Source organism: Geotrypetes seraphini, chromosome 7 (genome assembly GCF_902459505.1).
Source record: "Geotrypetes seraphini chromosome 7, aGeoSer1.1, whole genome shotgun sequence".
NCBI classification, from domain to species: Eukaryota; Metazoa; Chordata; class Amphibia; order Gymnophiona; family Dermophiidae; genus Geotrypetes; species Geotrypetes seraphini.
Window position 1 is genome coordinate 42,092,281 of NC_047090.1, and position 18,348 is coordinate 42,110,628.

General features: G+C 39.7%; 1 protein-coding gene across 7 annotated transcripts in view; it reads left to right on the plus strand.

The window, feature by feature from the left end:
- NAP1L1 (nucleosome assembly protein 1 like 1) overlaps positions 1 to 9,733 on the plus strand; it is a 96,628-nt gene extending 86,895 nt beyond the window's left edge. For all 7 annotated transcript variants that reach the window (XM_033951502.1, XM_033951503.1, XM_033951496.1 and 4 more), the window contains exons 13-15: positions 585 to 617; positions 1,098 to 1,148; positions 9,007 to 9,733. In XM_033951502.1, the coding sequence (XP_033807393.1) occupies positions 585 to 617; positions 1,098 to 1,148; positions 9,007 to 9,042 (120 nt within the window). In that variant the 3' untranslated portion in view covers positions 9,043 to 9,733. The remainder of the gene's footprint in view (positions 1 to 584; positions 618 to 1,097; positions 1,149 to 9,006) is intronic.
- Positions 9,734 to 18,348: the final 8,615 nt, after the last annotated feature.

The following is an 18,348-nucleotide window of genomic DNA, read 5'->3' on the forward strand; positions in this document are numbered from 1 at the left end:
TGTGATTGAATTTGACACCCCTGGTCTAAGGTGCAAGTCAAATATTGTATTTGTCATTTAAATATCTCCTTTTTTATAGTAATAACATGATAGATTCACTGCTTTATCATGTGGGCTAAATACCAAATCAAACAAGTTATTGTTCAAGGCCACTGTTAGGCTAGTTTTATAACTTGTTCTGGAAACATAGATTTAATTTTTAATTTCTTAATTTATATCCCCTTTCTCAAACATTCTGGTTGCTCACAAATTAGCACATCAGCTTAGAATTAAATATAACATACTTGTTTGTGTTCAGTGTTGCAGTTTGTAAAATTTCATACACCACCTAAATAATTGTAAATAAAACATGCAAGTCGAGGTAGATCAGAAATACATGACTATGCATGCTTATATGATTTGTCCACTGAGGATTTCTTAGACAGCTAGCCAGGATAAGGCTGTACTGGCCTTTCCTGAATGTTAGGTCATTAAATTCAGACTTTAGTTATTGATCCTTAATGTAGTACTTCTTACAGATGTTAATTGTTAACAGTTTGAAGATAATTCTGCTTTTAATGATCAAATCTGAAATTTCTTTTCAGTATGATGAAGAGGGGGAGGAGGCGGATGATGAGGTATGCTTATCAAGTTATATGGAAAATATGATCACATATCTACTGTTGGGTCCTAGAGTTTGCATGGATTGAAGATAATGTTGACAAGGTGTTCAGATAATGCTTATACCATGTACTTGTTCAGGTATCTTTTCATAACTAGCAAAACAAATGCCTGCTTTCTCTTAAGAGGTGGCTTTAAATTTTTTTTTTTTTTTTTTTTACCCAGGGAGGATGACTTTTTTTTTGGTGCCTATGTTTTCTTTTCTAATGCAGCTGTACTGTCAGCCATAACTTGCTATTCATGTTGGTTTATATCTGGGCGTTTTCGGGGTTGGAATAGTGGATGCGGCCAAACAGTCCGCATCATTGTTATTCAGACATTTCACATATGTGTTGGAGTGAGGATCTGGGTTATTTATTACCACTTTTTATGTGAGAACTTTCTAATTTGTGGTTCTGGCAATGTTCTACATAAAATGGGTTTGATCCCTTTTTTAGGAAGGGGAAGAGGAAGCAGATGAAGAGAATGATCCAGATTATGACCCTAAGGTGAGAAGATGGATTTCTTTTTAGACTTTGCATATCAAGTGTGGCTTTATGTACAGTAATACTTTTTTCTGTGGTATGCATTATGCTTGAGTGCAACTGTCTAATCTATAAAGATTTAGATTCAAGGACAGCAGTTCACTGCTCCTTGCAAGTTGGCCTACCCTTTTTTTTTTTTTTTTAGGGGGTTGGTGCGTGTTCATACTGATGCATGTTGGGTAACTTTGCTAACTTTCAAATGTGACTTTGTAAGACTTATCCATTTTATACATAAGGTGCCAACTACATTTTTCCTTGCTAGGTGGCAATGTCTCAAAGAGACTTACTTTGAATAGCTAAAGCTTATAATCGACATCTTGCTACTAGCTCACTAATGGCCTATACCGGGGGTAGGGAACCTGTGGCCTTCTAGGTCTTTAAGTGTGTGGCCTTTTGACTGAATCCAAATTTTACAGAACAAATCTTTTATTTTTATTAATACATTTTCCTTCATCTTATTTTTATTTTTAAAATGAACATATTTAAAATACAGTCAAAACAAAGAAAGGCACAGAATACATTAGAATAAGTTTCAACAAAATAATCCTCCCAGATTGACCAGCACAATTAGAACATTAGTAAGCCATAAGGGCTAAATTGCGTTCATGACTTAGTTCTAACGTCTCCCGCCTGACTGATGCCACTACCACACGAGGCTGGTTGGTGAGTTTATGGAGTTGAGTAAGCCAGTCTGTTATCAGCTTTTGACCAAGATACATTGTGTTTGAAGTGGAATTTGTGAATAACGTTGCACAGCTCGATAGTATTTTTTTAATTTTCTGCTTAAAAGCCCATCATGTCAAAGACCAAGAGAATGCTGAAGGAAGAAAACAGATTTTTTTAAAAATGAGGTTTGGGAATTGCAATATTATCTTGTTTCTGCTAAAGATGAGATTTGCTTGCTTTGTGATACTGCAATATCAACATTAAAGAAATTCAATGCTCATCAGCATTATAACTCCCATAAGGCCCACAAATATTTTAAATTAGAGGGAGAGGCGCAGAAGATTGTATTGCAGCAATTAAGATGAACAGCAAAGATGATTCTTTCAAGCAGCAATAAGGCCTGGAAATAATGCCACTGAAGCAACTTATAAAGTAGCTTATATACTTTGGGAGGGGAGGGAGGGAAGCCATTCAGTAATGCAGAAATTGTGAAAGAATGCATGGTCAAAGTTGTAGGAAGCTTAGACCCCAATAATGTTTTCAAAGTACAAAGGCCTCTTTCATGGAGAACCATAACTGATCGGCAGCATGAATTAGTCTTCAACTTGACAGAACAACTTCAGGCAATGCTTCAGAAGGAAAATATATATTATTCAATTGCTTTGGATGAATCAACTGATACTGACTCGGTGCAGGTTTTATACTTCATTCAGGTCACAACAGAAGATTTTGTTTGCTATGAAGCGTTACTTGCTTTGGGTGCTCTTGCAAACAGAATACGAGGAATCTTCAACAACTTTCAAGATAAATGCTGTGAAGTTGGACTGAATATAGTAAATCTAGTGAGTGTATGTACAGATGATGCACCTTCCATGACAGAAAACATGAAGGGTTTATTGCACAGATAAAGTATTAATAGATCCAGATGCTCTCATTACTCATTGTATCTTGTATCTGCTAAAGCTACTATTTTAAGTGATGCATCACAAGTTACAAGTTTTGTTAACTATAAGGTAATGGCGGAATAGAAATCTCTAATGTAATGTAATATTCATGCTTGGTCAGTTTCGTAATATGCTAAAGTTGAACTATGAGATATTCAGTGTGGATTTGCTGTATCATTCTAAAGTTCATTGGCTATTGCAGGGAAAGGTGTTGGCCAAAATTTTTATCTCTGAGAACAGATGGTTAAATTTTATGAAGAACAGAATCAGAATAGCAACATGAATTATTGAAAGACAATTTCTATAGGAATGCTGCATTTGTGTGACGACATGTCGAATCAAAACGACTTGAATATTTCTCTGTAAAGTAAAACTATATATGATGTGGCAAAAAATCCAATCGTTTTGAAAAGTTTTTCTTTCAAAACACTTCTTCAAAAGGAAATTTCAGATGAATATTTTCTCCAGTTAGCAAAGGTCAATGAGCGGGATGATGTATGCAAATAATTTGAGGAATACGCAGCTGTTAGACCTATTAATTGGAGAATACAATGAAAGGTTTACTGACTTTGAAAATCATGACATCGCATTCAAATTAACTTATCAGCCTCACCTAGTTGATATCACCAAGACACTTAAAGAGCTACAGATGGAATTGATTGAGCTCTTAGTAGATGATATTTTTAAAGTCATTGTTTCAAGCTAAGAAAGATCCAGTTGATATATGAAAAAATGCAGTAGAATACCCACTCATTTGGCAACATGCCCAAAAAATGCTTTCTTGCTTTTCCTGCGAATCTATATTCTCCTACCTAACCCAAATCAAGACACCCTTAAGGTCACAAATGACTGATACCCATCTGAAAGATCAGCTGAAACTACAGATTTCCACGTTGCAACCAAATATTCAAATGCTTTCCAACAAAAAGCAAATACAAAATAATCATTAAAAGGTTAATTAACTTTAAAATTAACAGTTCATTTTTTTGAAATTAAGTACATGGTAGCTAAAAATATACATTTTTAAGTGTATCTAATTGAAGTCTCTTGCATGCGGCCTTCCAACATGAAAAGGTTCCTCACCCCTGGTCTATACACTAGTTTCACAGCAGTACTAATCTGTTGTAAGTGTTCAGCACTCACAGTGCTATATAATAACTATGCAGCAAGTGTTCTGGGGACTAAAGCTTGTAGAATTTGTTTGTAACATGTTCTCAGTAGTTTTAGAAGAGTTAGACTAAGGCCTCCTTTTACAAAGGCGCGCTAGTGGTTTAACACGCGCTAAATCGCCGGATGTGCTAGCCACTACCGCCTCCTCTCGAGTAGGCGTTGTTTTTTGGTCAGCGTGGGGATTAGCGCGCCTTTGTAAAAGGAGCCCTAAATGTCAGATCTCTCGCCACATATTAAAAAGGAAGTGTGGGATTCTACAAAGCGAAGAAAAAAAGCAGAGAAGAGACAAGTTGTTGGAACTAAGGTCCCCTTATTAGCAGGGGAAAGTCTAATATCAGATCTTTAAGCAAATAATAGCAGATTATACTCTTAACACTATACTTCAAGTGATTGTATCTTTGGGGCAGAAAGGGGGGGGGTGTTCATACAATAGACTAAAAATGCATTTCTGTTATATCCCTTCTGGATTCAGTTTGCTAGATCAGGGGTCCCCAAAGTCCCTCCTTGAGGACCGAATCCAGTCAGGTTTTCAGGATTTCCCCAATGAATATGCATGAGATCTATGTGCATGTACTGCTTTCAATGCATATTCATTGGGGAAATCCTGAAAACCTGACTGGATTGTGGCCCTCAAGGAGGGACTTTGGGGACCCCTGTGCTAGATGTTCAATCCCTTCCCACAATCCAGGAGTTGCAGAAATGCAAACACTTCTCTGAGCACATGCACCTTCCACCTTGGACCATACTTTCATCAACATCATTTTGCTCTGATTGTACAGTCGATGATCCTACCACAGCTTGGACTACTGTAACTCTGCCTACATCGGAATCAACAGCACACTGATCCATAAAATGCAACTCATACAAAACACAGCTGTACGACTAATTTTCAACCTGAAAAAATACAACTCGATATCAACCTATATCAGGCAACAACACTGGTTACACATCCCATCACAAATAAAATATAAAATTTAAAACTTCATGCATCTTATCCCAAATAATTCACTGAAACTCAGCAGCTCCACTCATCCAACTCTTCTCAAAGGCATGGTCTACCTCCCACAGAACCCTTATCAGGATAAACTTTCCCTCAACAAAGAATCTCCAATACAAGCAAGTTTCTCACTCCATGCTTGCCTTCCTAGGAGTGAAAACTTGGAATGACCTCACTGAAACGACCATAACAGAACCCAACTACACCATGTTCTGGAAAAAAATGAAAACCAACCTCTTTGACACTTGAATTTCTTAGATCTTCCCCTGCCCAAATTTTCTCCCTTTTCTCCTCTCTTTTCTCTCCCCTTTCCTCTCTTCTCTTTGTAAGTCACCTTGAGCCTGCCTAGGTATGTGCGACACAGAAATAGAAGATTAGATTAGATTAAGAGCCCCCTGCAGTTTTCAGTATCTGCAAGCAATTCCTACAGCAGTCTTTTTGGATATGCTCTTCATCTTTTTTTTAGTTTTTCGCTTAAGTATTTTTTTGTCCCCAGTGTCTTAAGTGCCTTTAGACCTCATGTAGTGTTCTCTGCCGCTTCACAGAGAAGCTTCAGTGGATTTGTGGAGCCAGCTTGCTTGTGCCACCCTTCTCAGACTCTGGGTCCATTCCCCTGGGAGTTTGCTTGCCCTTTGACTCTGTCAGGGGTTTAAGCGCAGGCTGTATGCATCCTGAATAAAATTTCCCTCCGGGTTTCAAGGTGTAGGCTGTTTTTCCCTCCCCTGGTCGCATGGAGAGTTTTCATGGGAGGCAGAGGTTAGTCTGTGTATGTCCGACTAGCAGTCCAAAGATCTTCAAGTTTGGTCATTTAGAGCAGTGTTTGAGGCAGAAAATCATTTTCCTCCATTCAATTGCAGTGTAACAGAGCTAGAGTTTCAGGGGGTGGTCTGTGGGACCCAGTAAAATGTATCTTTCAGAGTTTGAGGGTAAGGTTCAGGTCTCCCACCTTTCTAAACCTCAAATCACTATTTTTTGTATTTTCAGATCATCTTTATTTTTGCTGTTTTTTGGTGTGAATTTGCTGTCTCAAAAACCCTTGATTAAGTCATTTGGGATGGACTCCCCAGCCCCTAATCTATCAAATGTGTGCATTGATTGGCGCCTGATCAGCAACCACATGCAGCAGCACGTTGAGGGCGGAAAGGGGTAGGAGCTTCAGGCTTCGCCTCCTTCAGGTCCTCCAGGCCTAGGGAGCTGGCCTGGGTCTTGCACAGAAACCGTTCTGAAGATTAGGGACACTTTTGGCGCAGTTGACGAGGTGTGAATTTTGACCAGATTTTATTTCGGCTCCTCTGAAAAGTGTATTCTTCAGACCCAGATTGTTGGACGCAGCCAGTGGGCGCGTCGGTTTCTTCTAAACCAGTTGAGCCAGTGGCAGAGATCCCTTCTTCAGGAGCCCTCTTGTCCAGCTATGGCAGAGCTTGATTGCAATATGCCATATGAATATTATGCTGCTTCTGTCTCCTGCTTCTATTTTGGATCTGGTTGATGACCCTTGCTGGGACTAGTGGACACGATCGCCCTGAGAGTCTGGATTTGGTGAGGACCCCTCCATCTGCAGACCTCTTAATCATAGCTCTGTCCACCATTTTATTGCTGAGGTTTTGAAAGAGCTAAAATTGGAATCTCCACTTTCCACATCAGTGATTGGTCATTGACTGTTCTAATGTGCTGCCCTTTTTTTTTTTTTTTCCCTTTCCATTCCATCCACAGCTTCTTAGTCTGGTTACAGAACAATAGGATACCCAAACTGCTCTTTCTGGCTCTCTAAAGCTATGTCTAAGCTTTATCTGCTGGCTCCTGCTTTTCAGCAGTTTTTGAGCAAACTAAGGTGGATTCCACCGTGGCGCAGGTACCCGGAACATGGACCTGCCTAGTGATGGAGTAGTGTTTAAGGTCTCCCAGGATCGCAGATGGACAGTGTGGACTATGTGGCAGATGCCCTTTAAGATCTCGTTTGAGTTCTTACCGCTTATGCGGTGTCTGCGTGCTGGCCTCTTTGGCCAGATAAGGAGTCAAAGGGCTGCACTACTTTGCAGCGTCTGACATCCGAACACTAGAACCCATTAAAGAACATGAATCAGGCTTCAGTATATAACACCTTATACTTTTATTGTGCCAAAGTATGGCTCAGAGGACTGGAGTCCCATTCTGGATCTCAAGTCGGTTAATTGCTTCCTGCAGATTCCTCATTTCTGAATGGAAACTGTGTGCCGAGTCATTACTGACTCTCCTGGGGAGTTTCTAGCGACCTTGGATCTCACTGAGGCTTACATCCATATTCCAATATTTCCAGATCATTACAGTTTCCATGTTGTGCAACAGCATTTCCAGTTTGCGGCTCTTCCCTTTGGGCTGATAGCTCCGCACACTTTCACCGCGGTGTTTCTGTGCAGGCGGGGTATCCTGGTCCATCCTTTCTTGGGACGACTATTTGATCCAGACTCCGTTTAGAGTGTGCCTGTGTGGTGGAGACGGTGGTCTCTGCTATAGGGCTTGGGTTGGATTCTCAACCTCAAAAAGAGCTAGTTGACACCATCACAGACCTTGGAGTATCTGGGCCTTCTCTTCAACACCCAGCAGGGTCATGCGGCTCTTCCTGAGCCATGCAGTCCAAAACAGCAGATCAGAGATCTGAGCTGCCTTGATCCCACATCCTGGCATTATCCGCAAGTGCTGGTGTTCATGGCAGCCTCCTTGGAGGTTGTCCCCTGGGCCAGTGCACACATGTGCCCTCTACGGCACACCCTCTCACTTGTTCTGAATTCCTGCTTTCTGCCTCTCTCATTCTCTTTCCAGGCTTCAGGATCTTCCAGCCAGTTAACAGATTCTGTGGGAAGTTTACCACTTCTGTGAGTATGCTTTACTGAAGGCTCTCATGTGGGTACTCGTTGCACACAGCAGGTTAATTCTACATTTTCTCAATATTTTTCTGTGTTGCCTTAGTGCCTGTTTATTGCTTGTTTTCCATGTTTTGCAGAACAGATCAGTTCACAAATTGTTTGTTGCTGGGGAGCTTCCCCCATTATCCCCTTCCTTATCAAGGATTTATTGCTTGGCTTTGGGGACTGGTCTACAGAGGGCTCTAACTCTGAGGTGGGAGGAACATGTGCTCAGAAAAGTGTTTGGATTTCTGCAACTTCCGGATTGCGGGAAGGGATTGAACATCTAGCGTACTGAATCCTCCAGGGATCTTCCATTAGGAAAATTAGTTGTAGGATTTTAGGTGAGAGTGGTATAGCAGTTAGGTGGGCCCTCGTAAGATTTTGTGGTGCAAATAATAGAACAAATTTATTAAAATGGCCATTTTGTATCACTGGAATATACTGAAGGGTTATCTATTCCATTGGCTTGGAAATAATATGGCTGTAAAAATCCCCCCTTTAGTAACACAGGATGAGATGCCTTCCATTTAACCAATTGTGATAGCTTGATATTAAGGGGGTGACTAAACTGAAATGTAGTGCTCCGCATAAAATGGGTAATGTGATTGTGCACATCTCAAATCCAATCAATCCCTTGCCTGTTTGTTGAAGTATAATTTAATGCCTTTAAGAAACCTTTAATTCTACCCCATCCCCACACTTGTTCCCTGATGTTCTAGATCAATGTTCTTCAAGCACCGGTCCACAGAAATTTCCTGCCGGTCCACAGGGCCAGCATGTGCATCAGGCCCAAAACTGTTCTTCAACTGCCGGTCTGCAGTGTGATCGATGCGTTCTTAATAAGATTATATATTGTGTGTATATATGAAAAATGAATGGAAAAAATAGTGTTACAATTAGGACTATGGGGGCAGGGTCGGGGTGGAGATTGGGTAGAGATGGGCAGGGTCTGGCCCACGACTTAGCCCAGTGTTCTTCAACCACCGGTCTGCGGACCGATGCCGGTCCACAAAATAATTCTTTTATTTCCATCGGTCCTTAGGTGTAAAAAGGTTGAAGAACACTGTTCTAGATTGTAAGGTCTTCATAGGTGTGGTTACAGTTCCATGATTTTTATTTAAATCTTAAAACTAATTTATTTACCCTTTTTTTCTTTACAGAAGGATCAAAACCCAGCAGAGTGCAAGCAACAGTGAGCGGTGTATGTGGCCTTGAAGATTAGCTGCACTGTAATAGCCTAAATACAGCCATTAGTTACAGCCTTATGTTTTGTAATTCTTGGTAGAATAAAGGAAACAATTTTTTTTGTTAAAATATAAATAAAATCAAGCATTTCCAAAACATTTCAAAAGTAGGCTCATTCTACCTAGCATTTGTATAATCAGATTTCCTGCCGGTTATACGTCAAGTGCAGAAAATCCCTGTTCTCCCTACCCAAAACGAAAAGCATGACTTAATTCACTGCTACGTAGTTTGGTTCTTATGAAGTCTCGTCATGTAGCTATTAGACTGCAGCCGTGAAGATGAAAACAGACCAATGTTCTAGAGATTCACCTCCTGAAGAACCAACCAAAGTATTTCAGCCCAGTAGAGTGACCGGGTTTGTCTGCTTGCACTAGCTGTGCCTTCATTACTTTGTTCTGGAAATGCAGTGACTTGTACTTAACTAGGAAACAATAAATTTTGAATTTGATTACTTCAGAAAGATTGCTAAAACTTGGTTAAGAACAGCCAAACAAGACCATGTGTAATATTCATAGCTGTTTGCTTGTTCATGCTATGGGTTTTTGTATTTTATGTGACAGTGATCTACAAAGGAAACCCTAGTCACCATATTAAGGTTATTGTTTACCACTGGGGTGTGAATAAAACCTAGTATTTTCAGAAGTTGTCTGATTTTTATTCAAGCTTTATGTATGTTAAACGTGGGTTTTTAGTTTTATCTTGACACTTGGGGGCAGTTGGTGTGTTTTTAGGATTTAAGTCTTATTTTGAAATGTTTATCTGCTATTGCATTTGACCATTGAGGTAAGGGTGAACTAGACAAATGTGAGTACCTAGAACAAAATCACATCTCCAATAAAGAGTGAGTAAAAAATTTAGAGGGGACTTACAAAAATGATGCAGAGAATGTAAGGCTTTAAATTTGTGCCAGCTAGGGGTTAGTTTAGTGCTTGTACAAATGCACAAGGGTAAGGTTGCTGATTTGTAGAACAAAAGGTCATGAGTAGGAGGCTAAGGATTAGACTTGGAGTAACGGGCATGTTTTCATGAGATGTAGGGAAGAGCTTTCCACGGTTGATGAAAATAAGGGACAGAAATGGAATAAACCAGAAAACCTAGCAGAGAATCCTAGTTAGATGGTCTGGTATTGGCTGCTATTCTTTGGGGAGGAGGGTAGGGTCAAAAGCAGGAAACATTGCAGTCTTGCTTGCAGAAGTTATGGGTGGTCGTGCACTGAAGTTTGCCATGAACATAAGGCACGTCTCATCAATTCAGGTGTGTGGACTTCGTGCTTTCAGCCATGAACATGCTGCTGTTGTGAGTTTCATAAAATGGAAAGGCTATTAAAGTCTGATTGGATATGATGCACTCAGTAGGTTGAGTTCATCGTTTTAACAGCTCAGGGATCTCCACTGGTGATCATTGATTTTAACACTTTAAATGATCTGGAAAAGAAGCAACAAGTGATGTTAAATTTTCCTTATCCTCTGCATAGTGAAACTGCAATATTCTGCATCGGGGATAGGGACTTGTGTACTCTTTTGGTGGTTACACATTCAATGCAGTTTACATATATATAGGTACTTATTTTGTACTTGGGGCAATGGAGGATTAAGTGACATGCCCAAGGTCATAAAGAGTAGCGCTGGGATTTGATCCTATAACCTCAGGGTGCTGAGGCAGCAGCCACTAGGCCACTCCTCCAGCCAGAGGAGGTGTTAATTGTTATTTAAATGTCAAGTTCTTATAGGAAGTGTTGTGAAAGAGCCCATTGCTTGAGCTCAGCAAGCTAGAATCCAAAGTGAGTGCTGAGCTGTAGGCAATGCTGATGTCTTGCAACAGTTATGAATCAGTGTTGGCTGCACATGCAATTCCTGAAATCCAGAAGACTAACCACCAGGAAGTAGATTGCAGTCTGCCCAGGTTCTCCTTGTATTCATATCGCATATCCTCTAGCTATCAGAAAAGAAGATCGAACACTGGTTACTCCCATTTAGTGATGAGTTTGTTCTCTAAGCTGTGTATATCTCTTCCATCACTGGTAATGCCCACAGGATGGCATTACAATAAATTTTGTTTCAACAATACCACAGTGCAAAATGCGGCAGCAAGATTTTGCTGGCATAACACGACAGACGTTGCATTGGCTTCTAATTGAAAGAAGAGAAATTTAAGATTCTGCTGCTGACATTCAAGGATTTACATTCATCTGAATCATACTGTGTTCCAAATTGCACAAATATATACCAGGGTGGTACCTATATTCAGGACAAGAGTCCTTGTTGGAAATCCCTTCCTTTAAAGAAATCATTAAACCTCCTTGTATATAATCTACCTCTGTATGAAAGAAAGTAGCAAGCTTGACATTGCTTGAGGTTACTCATTCATAGTTGTGGCTCAGTGTGTGTCTAACATTCCAAGAGGCAGGATCTCAGGAGAATATGAGAATCAAGTAAGAAACTGCTAGATTTGGAGCACTGTTCAGTGATAGAATTTCTCACAAAAGGAAAAAGCCAAAGGAGATCCATGAATGCATGACTGCAGTTTATAGTGAGTCTTGCCCCATCATCCTACAAAGTTTAAATTTTGGAGAAAGCAGTTAAGTGTGGTAGAGAGTCCATTGAGGATGATCCTCGCCCTAGATGGCCTGAGGAAACAACTTTCACAGAAATATGCAAGAAAGTTGAGGATTTAATTTTGTCAGATAAATTAAGGTTTCCCAGATAGCTGAAGAAATGGGCATCTTGGCAGCTACAATTTGGAAAACAGTTCATGAAATGTTAGGCATATCCAAGGTTCGTGCAAGAAGGGTTCCAAGAATGCTGATGCCATGTCAGAAGACCACAAGGCTTCAGTGCTATCAGGAGAACATGGAGATGCTCTGTGAAGACCAAATGGAATTTTTGTCATCGTTTGGTGACTGGATATGAGACTTGGATCTAGCCCAGAGATCCTGAGTGCAAAATGGAGTCAAGAAAATTCTCTAGGCAAAGTCTGGGATGATGGACCTTTGCTTCTGGAGTTCATACCACATAAGTCAACCATAACCGGGGAGAGTTACACCAACACAGTGATCACTTTGCAGGAGTCGAGGAGAAATGAGGAAAACTCTCAGGTGTGTTGATTGTGACAATGTGCCGGTGCACATGTCATGATGATCACAGGCTGCCATCTGAGAATGTGGGTTTCAGTAGCTGAACCATCCAACCCACAGTCCTGACCTGGCTTCCTGGTCTGAGTTTTGAAGAAATATTTCTGGACAGCGGTTTTCAAGTGATGAAGATGTCAAGGACGCTGTGACATCCTGGTTTGAAGGTCAAACAGAATAATTCTTTTCAAAGGGGGTTAAAGTCATTACACTTCATCTACTTTTTTTGCATCCATTGATCAGCGGGCCTATATTGAAAATAAACAAAATTTTTGAAAACTTTTCTTTCCTACTAAGGTAGATAAATATTGAATTCCCCTTATAAGAGCATATCAGCCTGAGAATGTCTTCAGTGATGGCTCCAGTGTGGAATTAAGAGCAGAAATGAATGTTATAAATTTAAAAGAAAATTAAAGACTCTGCTTGGTATGGACTTATTTTCTGATACTATGCTGCTAATCCCTTGTGAAGTGTTTTTGGGGAGAAATGTTTTAAAATTTAATCGGTAGTCTTTGTGAAACAGCGAGTATGTATTGTATACTGCTTTGTATTGGCTTTTTAGTCATTATACAGTAACTGGTATAGAAATTGTTGATAAAGATGAAAAATAGCTCATAGTGTACAATAGGGCCCATATGAACAAGACAACAAACTAGCAGACAAAAACTACATGTATGATAGGTAGTTGCACTCCTAAAATAGACAAGAACAGACCCATTGCAAAAATTCCTTTTGAGGCAAAAATGATGGAAAAAATAGTCTTTAATCAGGTATCAGAATTTTTTGAGAAAACGGGCAATTCATCCTCAACAAACAGGCTTTCGCCAACATCATTCATAAGAACATAAGTAGTGCCTCTGCCGGGTCAGACCAGAGGTCCATCCCACCCAGCAGTCCGCCCCCGCGGCGGCCCAACAGGTCATGACCTGCCTTAATCACCAGAAGGGGCCCCCTTGCCCCCTAGGTTTCTCATCGAAGTCCTATCTTCCCATCAATGTCCTAACCCTCCGGCCTTGCACCTGCATGACCTGGTGAGCTGTCTATACTTATGCAACACCCCAGCACCTCCCTCAGTACCCCATTCGACGGAATATTCTCTAATTGGTTTGACATCATCTGTCCTTTATCATTGGGATCATCATCGATCTGTTCTTCTCATTTCCTTAGACCTATCCTCAGCCTTTGATACTATAGACCACCATCTTCTCTTAAATAGACTCGAATCATCAGGAATAATTGATGTTGTCCTTCAATGGTTTCAATCATATTTTTCAGAACGTTCTTCAAAAGTGATATTTAATAACTCTTCCTCAAATACCATTGCAACTAGTTTCGGGATCCCACAAGGATCAATTTTATCTCCCCTACTGTTCAATATATTCTTGGCTCCCCTGTTAACCATTAGTCAATCAATTGGGTTTACACCGTTTGCTTACGCTGACAATGTTCAACTTTTGTATCCCTTGGATTTAAGATCAGTTGAACAAATTTCGGAAGTTAACATGAAATTAGCAATAATATCTAAATGGCTACATGATAACAAGTTGGCCATTAATACATCTAAAACAGAGGTCATGCTCTTTCCATGCAGGGAGGGCCAAAAATTAGGAGCTAGTATAAATATAAATAACAGTACGATCAAAGAAGTCACCAAGGTAAAGATCTTTGGGATCTTTATAGACCAGAAACTGAGCTATCATGACCAAATAAATCCACTGATGAGGAACTGTTTCTACAGGCTTAGGCTGATTAGATCACTAGCTACATTTCTGGATGAAGCATCCTTAAATATCTTAATGCACTCCTTAGTCATAGCAAAAATTGACTATTGTAATGCTTTATATAAGGGAATTACTCTTAAAGAATATAACTCATACAAAACACGGCAATAAAAATAATCACTAAAAAGAAAAAATTTGATCATGTGACTCCCCTTTTGAAGGAACAACATTGGCTCCCTGTTAACCAATGAATCACATACAAAATAGCTCTACTTGCACATAAAATTTTAACAAACAAAGCCCCTGCATTTTTAGAAAAACTTTTAATTCCCTGTACTCCTATATGATCTTTAATAATCCCTTCACTAAGAGTCATCTACTCTAGGAGAGACACGATCTTTTCTGTCACAGCCCCTCAAATCTGGAATTCCCTCCCAGCTAATAAAAGGGATGAAAAATTGCTTGGTAAATTTAAAAACCTCCTAAAATGTTGGCTTTGTAAGGAAACTTTTAACTAAGTTATATCCATTTTTTTATACTCCCAAGACTTTATTTTTTTTTTTTTTTAAAAGAAAGAGCTATAAGTAAAATTGAGCAGGTAATCTTTTACCCATCCTTCTGTTTCAATATCCTACCCCGTTTGATTTACTTTATAAATTGTATTTAATCCATTTTATTTTTTCCTTGTGTTTGGCTGGTATATAGTTGTGTAAATCAATTGTCTGTTATTCTTATTATGTTACCCCAATTTTAATAGTTTTTGTAAATCGCATTGAAGTAAGATTTTGCGATCAAATCAAAATTTTATTAAACTTGAAACTTTTAAAACACTACTTGTCCTCCCTTAACATATACTATATGCCTTTAAAGTAGCCTAGGGGTTAGAGTTTGATTCCCAGTACAGCTCCTTGTGACTCTGGGCAAGTCACTTACTACTTCACTGTGCCTTGTAAACCACACAGGAAAAACAGTCTAGCAAGTCCCCGTGTCTTTTATTCTTTCTAGCCTCTTTAACTGAGCAGTTCTTGCTGGCTTTTCTCATGCTGGTTGGTAATCTACCTGATGGTGTTTCTATCTATCTTTGTTCTCTGAGCAGCACAAAAAACACATTACTTTAGCATTGCTTTTGGAAAACTAGTGGAGACTTATTAAAGACATCTCTTTTTGTAAAATTCTTAGGCAAGTAAGGAAGATGATATTTCTCTTGTACTTCAGTGTGATTTAAACTGCATCGATGTGGAAGGTATTGCGGTCTAGAAATGTATTTTAATGTAATCTAAATGTTGGACTGCCTTTTTGACTTAACCCAGATGCATTATTCCTCCTTTGTGGTATGAGTCTTTGTAACTGTTCTTTGTTTGAATTTCTGCATTGCTTGTAGCAGCTGCTGAGATAAGGCAGTCCATAAAGTCCTAAAATTGACCCCATAGGCCAGGGGTGTCAAAGTCCCTCCTCGAGGGCTGCAATCCAGTCGGGTTTTCAGGATTTCCCCAATGAATACGCATGAGATCTATTAGCATACAATGAAAGCAGTGCATGCAAATAGATCTTATGCATATTCAATGGGGAAATCCTGAAAACCCAATGATTGCGGCCCTCGAGGAGGGACTTTGACACCCCTGCTATCGAAAGTCAATTCTAACTTCTATCATTCCTTGGTAAATAGCAGTCTTTAAGTCTTTCTTAAACTGGGGGTATGGTCATTCCAAACCTAAGGCTACACAAAAGGCCAGGCTGCATGGGAATTCAAATCTGACCTTTAGAGTACAGTGTGCTATGGAAGAATTGGGGCATGGTATGGTTTTAACTAATTTATAGTGGATTCCCTCAAGTCAAGCAAGCATCAGCTTTACTGTTCTATCTGAGCACAGGACATGCTAGAACTTGGTATTATGGATTTTTTGATACACAATATGTAAATGGTCTTTATTTCTTTCCTACTATCCTGCCTTATGTTTAAGCCAACTGGATGATGTAGCATCATCTGTCTGAAATGTCTCTTGTTACAAGGAACATCTTAGTTTTAGGTGGAAGCCCTGCATCCATGCTTGCATAAAGATAGTGATATATGGAACATGCCTTTTCTTCCTTCAAAGAATGATAAACAGCAGGCTGAAAACACTCTTCTGCTATTGAGGTATCCTTAGTGTATATAAATATTCCTCTCTAACCTGCCGGTTTAGACTTAAAGTTACTGGCATAAGAACTGCTGAGCTATAAAATTGAATTTCAGCAGAGATCTACTTTTTGTTTAAAATATGTTCAGCTTGGCTGATTTAGGCTTTGCCCTCATGCTGCTAAAGGCTTACCTGTCACATTTTGTGCTCTAAATGTGGGATGATCCTCTGCCTGGCTGACCGTTGGAATTTTAATTTGCAATCTGTTTGCTGCTCTACAATAAATAACATACAAGTGCATTAAGTCATAGTTCTGCTGGGTCAGACCAAAGGCACATCCTGTCCAGTATCTTTTGTTTCTGCGTTGTTCTCTGGGTACTGGGTGGGAAGACTGAATGGCCTCATTAGCATCTCTGTAAGTACATTGAAATACATGATGCACCAGGTAGGGAAAGCCCTGCCCTTCGGAAGCAGTGAACCTTGGAGCATGATGAATTGAGCTTCTGTCCTGCTCCATCCCTTTCCCATCGAAGTGGTTTATAATATAAACAGAAAAAAATATTACATGTCTAGACTGCAAAACCTCTCGGATAGATGCAGTTTACAAGAAAGCAAACTGGATAATACTAGCAATCTACAAAACAATCGACCATTTTAGTTCTCTAAAGATCTTACAAATAGACTTGATTTTAATAATTTTCTGAAACTTTTTTAAGAGCAAGACCTTGTAAATAGAGAGTGTAACTCCTTATCCCAACTGGCCCAAGCAAGCAGGCGCTGTGGGAACTTCTTACGAGTACATCCTCGAACTGGAGGGGGGGGGGGGGGGACGGATGAACGGACAAAGATGTGGGTAATGGATGATTCATTTTGAATAAGGGAAACAATTCTGATAGATACTCAGGTGCTTGGCCATATTGAACTATGTAGCAATTTGAATAACACTCATCCCTCAAATGGGAGCCACTGGAGCTCTATAATAAAATGGTAATGTGATCTGATTTTTTCAATTTGAAAATCAAACGTACTGCTACATTCTGTGTTCTTTGTAATCTCAGGATGTTTGGACAATGCCTGGCACAATGAACTGAGTTGCAGTAATCCAAAGTACTAAGTATCAACTGGACTAAAATCCTGAGTGCCATAGGTTCGAAATATGTTTTAATAGTATGCAATTTCCACAAAATAAAGAAACATTTTTGACCAATGCTGAGGTAAAGGCTTTCATAGATAGGTTTCTGTCTGAATATACTCCCAAGATTTTAATTTCTGAATCAAGAGGGTAGGTAATTCCAGGGCTGTGGAGTCGGTAGATAAATGTTCTGACTCCGACTCCTCAGTTTTTTGTACTTCAGAGTCCGACTCCAGGTACCCGAAATTTCCTCCGACTCCACAGCACTGGTTAATTTTCAGATCGTTAAAATGGAATGTCAAGTTGAGAGAAATGAGCATTTTCGATACCACCTTCTTTTTGCTTTTAATCAAGGTTCTAAGGCCGCAGAAGCTGCTCGCAACATTTGTGCTGTGTATATAGTGGGTGCTATAGCTGAAAGAATCGCTCATGATTGGTATGCCAAGTTCAAAAATGGAGTCGGTAGATAAATGTTCCGACTCCAACTTCTCAGTTTTTTGTACTTCTGACTCTGACTCCAACTCCAGGTACCCGAAATTTACTCTGACTCCTCGACTCCGACTCCACAGCCCTGGGTAATTCCACCGAGTGTTAACTTTATCTACCATCTGATTTGAAGGGGAAGTATAGAAAAACCTAGGGCTCCTTTTATGAAGCTGCGTTAGTGGCTTTATTGCACAGGATTTTTCATCACGTGCTAACCCCCACGCTAGCCTGCTCAAGAGGAGACAGTAGTGGCTAGCACGGCCGGCTTCTTTTGTGCGTGGTATTATGTACGTTAAACTGCTAACGTGGCTTTGTAAAAGGAGCCCCTAGTTTTATCCGAGTTCAGCTTTAATTTATAATCTCTCATAGTTGTATTCATGATGGACATAATCTCTTGAATTATATTTAGAGAGGCAATAATATTTGTCAAAGTAGGAATAACAATTATGTCATTTGATAATGAAGTAGAACAAAACAGACAAACTTGGCAAAATATAATAAGTCTTTAACGATGATCTGAAGAAGGTTATCTTTGAAAGCTAAATGCGATAAGTTAGTCTGATAAAAAAGGTATTAACTTATTTCCTTTGTTTTTGTTTAGTTCTATATATTACCATAATATAAACAAATCCCGATGCCCCTGCAGATGTGACGTGCACCGAGCTATCCTGTAA